The 10786-nt window shown below is 39.6% G+C and overlaps 2 protein-coding genes across 2 annotated transcripts; one reads left to right on the top strand and one right to left on the bottom strand.

Moving 5' to 3' along the window:
• The first annotated feature begins 52 nt into the window (after window positions 1-52).
• On the top strand, window positions 53-5257 carry LOC110049306 (small ribosomal subunit protein RACK1-like). The gene is made up of 6 exons (XM_020755098.2): window positions 53-251; window positions 1815-1986; window positions 3491-3638; window positions 4225-4320; window positions 4418-4669; window positions 5024-5257. The coding sequence occupies exons 1-6, from the start codon at window positions 143-145 to the stop codon at window positions 5195-5197; spliced, it is 951 nt and encodes a 316-aa protein (XP_020610757.1). The 5' UTR covers window positions 53-142; the 3' UTR covers window positions 5198-5257.
• A 1721-nt stretch (window positions 5258-6978) lies between these two features.
• LOC110049304 (uncharacterized) lies at window positions 6979-10129 on the bottom strand. Its single transcript, XM_020755095.2, has 2 exons — window positions 9323-10129; window positions 6979-8165 (listed from the first exon to the last, which is right to left on the bottom strand). Exons 1-2 carry the CDS (start codon window positions 9843-9845, stop codon window positions 7339-7341), a joined length of 1350 nt encoding a protein of 449 aa, XP_020610754.2. The 5' UTR covers window positions 9846-10129; the 3' UTR covers window positions 6979-7338.
• Between the last annotated feature and the right edge of the window lie 657 nt (window positions 10130-10786).

Genomic DNA, 10786 nt, shown 5'->3' on the forward strand with positions numbered 1-10786 from the left:
CTCCCCCAAATAATTCGTAATTTCGTTCCCAGTTCTAAAATCATGTCTGTCGCTCTTCCTCTCTCTCTTTCCTCTCATCGATCGCCATCGCGGTGTAACTCGGTGTGCAATCCGCCGAAATCGTTGAGAAAATCGATACATCATGTCTGAAGGATTGACTCTGAAAGGAACATTAAAGGGGCATAATGGTTGGGTAACACAAATTGCCACCAATCCTCAAAGTCCAGACAAGATTTTGTCCGGTTCTCGAGGTATATATGTGATTCCGTGAATCTGTTTAGTTTGTTGGTGTTTCATGTAGTGTTCATTTATAACCCCACAATGATCGAAAGGAAATAAATATCTTTCTGTTACTTGAATTTCTTAACTTGAACTTGCCTCTATCCAGAAGTCGTCATTTTCATATTTATGAGACGAATCGAAATAGTTATTATTAGAATTACCACAGTTCATTTCTTTTGTGCATCAGAACTACCGTAAGTAAAATTACCGTTGAATACCTCAGAAAGTAATACAAGCTTTATCTTTGTAGTCAAACGGGTTCATGTAGTATTATTCTAACTATATCAAACAAGACTTATTACTGGGGAAATACACCATGTAGTTGGATAAACAGAGGGACACTTGGCCTTTTTTTGTTATAAGTGAGATTAGACCATTTTTAATTTGTATTCTTATGTTGAACTGGACCTATCTTGCAGCAGAATGCAAGAGAATCTTTCCAAATGCAAATGATACGAAGCTGTTTCAATTTATAATATTCCATGGCAATAACCCTTTACTGCGAGTTAGTTCCAGTCCAACTTCAAGAATGAAAGGAGCATATTTGATAATAATAATTTAATCATGATTCCTACATTATGGTGATCCAACTGTGCATACCTCTTACCAACCGAGTTTGAGGTCCCGTACTGAAAGTTACAGACCAATTTTGTTTCCATTTCAATTTATGGCCCAGGCGTGAAGTGCATGGGCCATGAATTGAAAAGGAACAAAATGAGGATCAAGAAGACGAGGTTAGATAGATATTTATTAGATCTCTGCTGTGTGTTTGGTGGGCTCAGGAAACAAATTATAGTCAAGCTGAACTGAATGGCTTCAAATGACTGATACATGTTGTAAGTAAAACCAGTCCATTTTAAAATTTTTGTTAAATTGTTAGGATGTTTCAAAACACAATTTAAAGAAAACAAAAGTTTTAAACTTTTATTTACTATGGAAGTTAAGAGCACTTAGCAATAGAATTTTGGCAACAAAACCAGCTTGAAATTTTAGCATGCTGCTGTACAGTGGAGTTTAAGGCCTGTCCAAACGGGAAATGTTTGGCGACCAAACACCATCAAACATTGTTTGGTGACCAAACATTTTACTGTTTGGCCACCTTGTTTGGTGCTGTCTGATCATGTTTGATTGTGTTTGGTCGTGTTTGATAAAATTTGAAGGCCATCAAACATTCGCTCAAACAACTTAAAACATTTCTTTTGTTCCCCTTTTTTGATGGGCGATGTTTTGTTCGTTTGGACAGCCATATCAAACATATTTGGCGCGCTCATGTGTACCACGAAGTCATCTTGTGACCACGTCTGCAAAACACAATCTTTATCAAACAATGTCAAGCATTGTTTGATATTTTTCCAACCTTCCCTTGCAAATGACTGTTAATTTTGTTACCCTCTCAGGGAGAAATCCATAGAATCCACTTTAGGAATATTTGTTCTCAGGTCTCAAGTGAAGGAAACTGCTATTATTATGGCAGAACTCAAATAACATGTACTCTTGAGTAACTTTTGCTAAACAGTTTTTTCCTCCTTTAGATAAATCTCTTATTGTCTGGGATCTGACCCGTGAAGAAACCAACTATGGTGTGGCTTCAAAATCCCTAAAAGGTCACAATCACTTTATTTCTGATGTGGTTATGTCATCTGATGGCCAGTTTGCACTTTCTGGCTCTTGGGACAAGACACTCAGATTATGGGATCTTAATTTGTAAGTTGTGCTCTTTTTAGTTCACTAAGCAAGAAAAAGTTGTTGTCATATGATCTATACTAGTCCAATTATGTTTGATTTTGTTTTTTGTTATTTTTAAATATAGACCAACCTTATCCCTTGAGTCCACATGTTTTTGTTTTTGGTTGGCAGTGACCAAAAGCCCAATGCTCTGGGCAAATTTAAAAAAAAAAGGAACCTGAAAATCTTGGGTCTGGTTTGATTGTAATCATGCATTGAAGCTCAATAATGGTTTCTGACAGTGTAGAGAGAGTAACTGCTGCGACTAATAATGGTTTGCATTCCAATTTCCCAAAGAGGAATGGATTATTTGGTGCTAAGCAAAAGAATCACAGCCTCTGGGAAGGAGATTGAATGAGAGTTGGTGTGTATTTTAATTGGCTGAAAGCTGGCATTTAAGTCCTTATCAAAGAATGAGATATTGAAATCCATCTTTTATTGTTCTGCATGCATTGAATCTCGATGCTTTTAGTAAATATTCAAAACAAAAGCCATGTTTAAAACTGTTGTAAAACATTCCAGTTAGTTCAGAAAGCTTTAAGTGCCTATGAAGCACTGCTTATTTGAAAGGCTTTTCAAAGTTAAGAAGAATGGCGTTTTCCTTTTTAGAATATCTTTTATCATTTAAGAGATATTTACCTTTTTGTAAGGAAAGTGATGACGTCATAGGTGGTTCCACTAAAACAGCACAACACTCAATTGAGAATAACTCTAGAAATATTAAAGCAGTGTTCTTTAAACTTGGCACCAGACAGAAACAGAATTGTCGTGCCATTGCCATTGCCATTGCCATTGCCATGACAACAGTTATGCTGCTGGTTCTGTCTTAATTAAGACTAAAATTCCCAGATTTTATCTCAAACAAGGATCATCCACTCCCACCAATCTAATGGGGAGAGTTAAGACAATATGGGAACCATGTGTGTTCCAAGCAAGACCCTCTGTCCCACTTTAAAAGGTTGCAAATGAGGATATTTGGTTTTTCACAGAAAGAGACTGGAGCCAAGAGTGTTGCCATGGCAACAACAGAGTAGGTGTCATTCTGTTTCTTTTGTGATGTGCATTTCTGATGCCAAGGTTGAAGTACACTGATTTAATATTTCTAGAGTTATTCTTGATTGAGTGTTGTGCTGTTTTAGAGGAACCACCTATGACGTCATCACTTTCCTCATTTGCATAATACAAAAACGTCAATATCTCTAAAACAAAAAAAGATACTCCAAAAAAAGAAAACGCCATTGTTCTTTACTTTAAAAAGCCTTTCAAATAAGCAGTAATTATATTTTACTTCATAGGCACTTAAAGAAGTGTATAAAACACTGGTCTGCAGCTTGCGTTTGAATTATGGCAACCTAAAACTTGATTATGGTGTATGATAATAATTGTTATGGACCACAGATGTCATCTTTATTTTTGAAATAAATTTAAATGTTATATGATCCAGCGATCTTACTTTTTGTGCATTTTTATGGGTTCTTAACAGCGGTACCACAACCCGCCAATTTGTTGGTCACACCAAAGATGTTCTGAGTGTTGCATTTTCTGCTGACAATCGTCAGATTGTCTCTGGATCACGAGATAATACCATCAAGTTGTGGAACACCCTGGGGCAATGCAAGTATACTATTCAGGTTGGTATAACATCAGGTTGACAAGAGAGATGTACATGCAATATTTAATCATGAGGTTCTTATTTGAACTACAATAGCTTTTCTTGGATGTGTTTTCAGCCTAGGGTGTCTGCATCTTGGTTTTCTTGACAATTAACCCAGCTGGTAATAACTAGTTTTACAAGCTATTCTAGGTCTCCCCTGTGCACTACACAATTAATATAGTTCAAAACTGTTATACCTTTTCCCAGTGACTGCAACACCATTTTTTAACTCATGAATGCATAGCTATGAGCAAGTTACATGTATGGCAGTTAGTTGGGGAAAAATTCACTCTCTTGCTCAGTCAATGGGTCAAAAACATTAATTCTATGGGATAGTGCACCCTTCTAGAGGGAGAACATTTGCCCAACCATTGTGAACAAAATGGCTGCCCAAATGATGAACTCATCTTTCACATTTGGAGTCATACAAGTGCTCCAAAATTTAAACTATTTGCAACAAAAGTGGGTGTATAATTTGATCCATCGATAGCTTTGACCGCCAAAAATGTGCTAGGGTTTCACCCTCAAAAATAGATGTTTTTAATTTGCATTTGTTCAAACAGGACGAGGGACATACTGAATGGGTCTCCTGTGTACGGTTTTCACCAAACTCAAGTAATCCAATCATTGTGTCTGCTGGCTGGGACAAAATTGTCAAGGTATTTCTTCATTTTGCAGTCCTACTGAGTTAAATGGCCACACAAAAAAGTGTTATGGCAGCTATTAAGGTACAGCTGTATTGTTTATCGTATGTAGGTTTGGAACCTGACAAATTGTCGTCTGAAGACCAACCACTTTGGACACACAGGGTATCTGAACTGTGTGACTGTGTCGCCAGATGGTTCTTTGTGTGCTTCTGGTGGAAAGGATGGTATGGCCATGCTGTGGGACTTGAACGAAGGAAAACACTTGTACACCCTTGATGGAGGTGATATCCTGAATGCCTTGTGTTTCAGTCCAAACAGATACTGGCTGTGTGCTGCAGTAGGACCTAGCATCAAGGTTTGGGTAAGTTGAAAACCTTTGTGGAAATGAGAACTTGCGGTAGTTTGGTTATGGACTGCTCAGTAAGGAAGGTCATAGCTTTTGAAATCTGTCAACCATCTTATATTGAGCAAGGGTGCTTGTGCACATGTAGATCTGTACTTACATGTTTGCATGTATGTGTAGATGTACAATCAGAGAGTCCTGTCCAAATGACTTGGGTGGTACAGTGGCCTTCTGACTAGGGCTTCAGAATCTGAATCAAGCAGTCTGTGTTTGAGTGCTGGCCTGTGTCATATTGATGTGTCATTAGTGAGGACAAGTCACTATAGTGTACTTTCAAGACAGTTTTTATTTCAGTTCTTATTTGTTCTTTAGGATCTGGAGGCCAAGTCAATCGTGGATGAGCTGCGACCAGATGTGATCAACATGGGAGGCAAAGCACCACCAGCTCAGTGTATTTCCCTCGCCTGGTCCGCTGATGGCCAGACTTTGTTTGCAGGTTACACGGACAACTTGATCCGTGTGTGGCAAGTCACTCGTGTTTCATAAGCCATGTTTCATAGCAGAGGAATTTTACAATTGTAAAAATAAAGTCATCTTGTAACCCTGTTTGCTTTGTTATTTATGCTCATCATATTGTTACCGAATGTCCAGCGGCCATTTCACTACAGCAGTCAGGAATTTTCATTGCAACGATACCTTTTACTCCTACCGTAACCTATCTTCATGGCCACCCCTTCACAAAAGCCAGTATATTCCTACCACAATGCGACTGTTATAGACAGGTTAAGCTTTCTTTCAAATGAAGGGCTGAGGGCAGAAAGGGCTACTTTCTTCCAGCTGGTTTTGATTATAAAAGAAAAATTATCAATTCTGCTTTAACCAGTTTGTGATCAGGAAATAAAAGACAGATGACTTCATTGCATATTTTCTGTTTTGAAAAAAGATTAATCTAAAAATGCACATACTTAGCCCCCATGGTATATTGGAGTGGTGTACCTTCCCCATGCAGTTGGGTATGACATACTGATTCCCTTTTTCCTCTTATTACAATAAGGATTGGATCACTCTAGTCTGCTTGTGCATTCTGCGTTTTTACATGTGAACCCAGTAAACACATCATCAAATTGATAAGCATGCATATGCGCTTTCTTGCCACTGAGACTTTTATTTATTCCCAAATGCTCATATGTTTTTCACTTTGTTATGTTGTTTTCTTGGTGAACCTGTAAACTTTCTGGTGCATCCTGTAGACTCAGCTTGTCAAGGTTATGGGATGCACTGTTACCATAGCTAAGTATGCAACTAAGTTAAATAAACTACGTCCAGACAAACAATCTGTGGACTAGGTTACTGAGTAAGATCGCTATTTCCTATTGGTAATGGTATTTCACCAGCGTGTTCTCTAACAAGCATTCTCCAATCTTTGATCAGAACCCCCACCCCGCCCCACCCTCCTTAATCTAATGCGGCCTAACCAAGCCCTTCCCACGATGTTGGAGACTGGACCAAAATAAGAAAAAACCTCTTATCTTGAGTCCAGTTATTCCAGTGAAGTAAGAAGTGATGCTTAATCCGGCCGAAGGGACGGAGGGAATTGGATGAGTTTTGTCAGTGGCCTATGCTCTGAAACGAAGTAGACAGGCTTCAGATCAGTTCAAATCTCTTAATTTTTCATAGGTGAGAAAGGGAAGTTTAATCTAAGCGCCTTCCCTATTCGCAGTCTGCTCTTTGAATTTGCGCCAGTTTTGTATTCTTTGACAGACAGAATCTTCGTTTACAATGTAATTTCTATCTTTCGCGTGCTAGCACACTCGGATACTAACATTCATGGAGGTTTGCAGTGGCGGAGCTAGGGTAGCCCCCCCCCCCCCCCGCCCTCCCCCGCCTTACTTTAGGTAAAAAAAAGAAACTTGCGGAAAGAAGAAAAGCTGGCAGGGCAAGCACAACTCCCCCCCCCCCCCCCCCTCCACCTCCCCTTAACGTAAGGTCTGGCTCCGCCACTGGTTTGGAGGATATCCCGGCGAAAGCCTAAGTAACTTTTCCGAGAGCTGTTCGGTGTCACTTTTTTCTTGCTTCAGTTTTCTTGCTTGCTTGTTTTTCAGCTAAATAATCGAGGCGAAAGCCGAACGAGAAAGAGAAACCTGCGCAAGGCAAGGCTCTCTTGCCTGTTTTAATATCAGGGATTTTATGCCGGGCTTAATCCCTGGAGGGTTTCTAGAGCTTGCTCTTCCAGGTCCGCTTTTGTTAATATCGGTGAAGCTTGTCGCCGACAGTACCAGTTTCCAACAAATTAAAACTGACCTAATTCTACTGTAATCGCACAAAAATTGAAGACAGATATTTTATTAAATCAGTTCATTCCCGATCCCCCGATCCATAGATACATATCGAGACACCCAGCATTAAATATTAATACATTGTTTTATATTCCAATATATTATTTTCAATTTTGTCTTTTTTTCCGCGATTAATAGGGTTTCAATTCAACCCTTCCATACTAAAACATACCTTATAGTCCTTATACAAGAGTTATTATTCCCCTTCAGGTTCCCAGCCCCTTTGAAATTTCCTTGTTCGACTCTCAGGAATTGGGAAGAAACGCCTGCAATGTAACCTTGAAAAAGTAGAATATAGGCTTCTCCCCTTCCTTCTAAACGGCATTGATGCTGTACAGCACGGCCGTACCATTAACCCTTTCTGGAACAAAGTGATGAAGTCCATTTGTAGGTTTTGGGTCTGGTGTAACATAGCGACGTTTTGCTAACAACATGAGTGCAATGCTTTCTCAAAGCCGGCTCCACGGCAAGACCTACAAAACTAGCGACTAAAACTCCAGCTGATTCGCCAATTGTTACCAAACCCAAGCAAAATTCTTTGTATTTCGGTTCTACTACAAGGGGTACTGCGCACACTGTGTTGGCGAAAACTAAACCCGACAGCGAGCCGATGATGAAACAAAGAAGCAACACCGACCACACGGTTTGAAAGAGACGATAGTAGGAAGCGCATATTGAAAAGCTCATGACGACCACCAAGATTACAGCGAAAATCCATGTCCGTTTTATAACAAGGCGAGGGACGAACGCGGGCTTAGCCCAAGCGACTACGCTTAAATACGAGCGCAGAATGAATTCGCCAACGCCGTTTAAAAGTACGTAATACACAAAGTGGTCTCTTGGTGCGAAAGGAGCGTCTTCGAATGCTATCGTCGTGAACACCGCTTGGATCGTGATGTACTGCGTGATATAAGCGGTACAGAGTGTGATCATGTAAGGCAAGATTTGACAGGCGCCAGTAAACTTTTCAGCCCATGATAAATACAGAGGGTCCTTATTTGAGTAGTCATCTGAGCTCCCGGTGTCACTGGACTTGAGTTTGTTGTAGGAGTCCAGTAAAGCATAAGGCTTGATGCGGTCCTTGTCGAGCATGTAGTAAAACACCAGGATCAGGAGTGTGGCCGGCGAAATGATTATAAGAGTTATCTGAGGAGAGATGCATGCCCATGTAGTCATTCCTGAAAAAAAAAATATGAAAAAAGACAAAAACTAAGCGAAAAGCTAAACCGCTATAACATAATATCCTCTATTAGCCATATCAGTTGAGTGTAAATTTGGTTAGTGTTTATCAGAGTTTTATCCAAGCCAGTAGCCTCACGTTGAGGAATTGAATTGATCTAACGATCAGTGTAGCTTCCGCTTTCAAACAAAATAAAAAGCCCATGCCGATAACACACTGCTCAGAAGCGAAAATGCATGTGGTTATGAATTTTAGGCTAGAAAATCTAATTAAGGTTTCAAATCAATTTTCACCTCATCACGGCGACTTTGACGCCTTTGTATTCACGATGGTGCTTTCTCTCACACAAGAAATACGCTTAGAACGACAACGTTTTGCCGCGACTTAAATCAGTTCGGCTGCAGTTGAAGAAATATAAATAATAATAAAATAAGTCTCTACCGATTGAACTACTGTCTTTAAGGTTGGCCTTTCCTAATCTCTTTTAACTTGATAGCGCTAACTTGATAGCGCCCCTTTAACAGCAAACTAAGTGAGAACGTCAAGAAAGTGTCGAGGAACTACGTCAGTTCTGTTTTAAAGCGGTTAATTTTCCTATGTTTGCTCAGCGCTAATGGACTTTGTTTCTTTCTAACAGCTACTCTCTATTCTCGCGATAACTCTTCAAAGCACTTTTTCGCTATCGGTACCCGGTAAAATAGCCCGGTTAAATAGGTAGAATTACTGAATCATCTCCATATGTTTCCGCTTCAGAAGTAAAACTCCTTGCGTAGAGCGCTCGGAAGATTGTTAATTAGTAATGTCGTTGACTAGGTTCTATATATTCAACGGTAAAAAGGTTAACAGGTCTCGCTTTCATCGTACATACATAATTCACGCAGTATGGTATAAAACTGAAATTATAAAGTATTACATAAGTAGCCTCTTGATAAAGGATGCTAACCTCTTCACAATCTTTGAGCTTTAATCCCAGACTTTCTACGTGTAAACTGCGTTTAATAAGGGTGAAAATTTCAAGTTCCACCATATCGGAAAAATCCTCCTTCTGATTCAATGTTTAAAATAAGTTTATGTACCATTTAGGTGATATATGGGAAAGCCCGAGGCCCGCTGAATTATTCTCTCTCACGATTGACTGAAGTGAATTTACTGTACCTGTGTAGTAGATAGGTCCAAGCAATATGCCAGCTCCGCTCCCAGCGGCAAAGGAAGTGATGGAGAACCGTCCATAAAACGCGCTCAGAGCAAGAAAAGAGATCTCTCCCAAGCCATGGGCCAGCGCGTTCAAAGAGACGCCGATGATTTTCACGTAAACGCTATGAACAGTTATGAGCAGTAGAGTACCACAAGCCATAGCGATGAACACGATCAGTGTCCGCCAATAGTAAGGTATTCTTTGCATGTACCAGGGTAGAAATGAAGTTACGATTACCATGGTGGCGACGTGGGAAGCAAGAATGCTTGTTGTGGGAATGTAAGTTCCTCCTAAGATGTCTTGAGAACCCGAAACAACAACACTGAAGAACGAATGAAGCAACATTGCCAGGCCGCCAAAACTGATGCAGATTTTGATGTGATCGCGCCGTGTGAACCCTTCGTCGTCAACATGATCTTCGGGGTTGACAATAAGTTCGTCTGCTTCAGAGTCTTCTTCGCCGCTTGTGAATTCAGGCTCCATTGACTTCAGCTCTCACTGAACTAAACTCAACTAACAAAGGGAGTTAAGCCGCAGACGTTACTCGACGCTAGAGTTCTAAAGCGTTGTTTTCACTGAACGCTAAAACACAGAAAAAAAGTCATGTTAAGGACACAGAAAGATAAGTTCTCTCGCAAAACAATTCTAGCTTGAAATGCAGGTTTGTTCGAGTTCACAGCAATAAACAATGAAGCTTGCGGGCGGTATAATTTATGCTGGCTTAAAACTTTTGTTCTGTTTGAATGACATCAATCTAAACAGAATTTGAATTTTTAATGAAATAAGTGCACTTAAACCTGTCAGTCACTTCCCGTCTCCTTTTACAGTGTAATGTTTTCTTTAACTCATTTTTTTAAGTGCAACGACAGACAAGACTGAAAATGCCGGCTAGATCATGTTTCCTTCAAATTTCTTGTCGCAAACCCTTTGCCGGAAAATGTTCCCTCTAGTAATTTTATCTCAGTTGTTTATTCACTTGGTAAACGAAATTTTTTGGTTACTGGGGTAACTCCCAAAAAGTAGTTTGCTACATTTAATATCACTTTTAACATGCCGGAAAAGACAAAATACACAAAACACACATACGAGAAAGTCTGCTGTCCGGCAACCGAAGGTAAAACTCCCAAAGGGTTTTCATTCTCAGGTTATAATTTACATGCAAATGCTCTCTCGTCTTTTGTCAGCTCGATAACAACGTTAAAAGTTTAAAATATTCTACTGAAAAGTCAAACTCGTTAACCACTGATGAAATCACTCAGTTTCATTATTATCTTTCTCGTCTCTAAGGACCCGCCGTAACTGCAAAGAATCTCAATATTGTCACATTGAAAATGACAAAAACTTTCTGTCGCAGTTAACCATTAAATTTAACAGCTGTCCGCTTTTATCACAAACTATCAAAAGTAGTATTGATATTCCTAAAA

The sequence above is a fragment of the Orbicella faveolata genome, unplaced genomic scaffold (genome assembly GCF_042242905.1).
Source record: "Orbicella faveolata isolate gen_17 unplaced genomic scaffold, um_ofav_v1 contig_1, whole genome shotgun sequence".
Lineage (NCBI taxonomy): Eukaryota > Metazoa > Cnidaria > Anthozoa > Scleractinia > Merulinidae > Orbicella > Orbicella faveolata.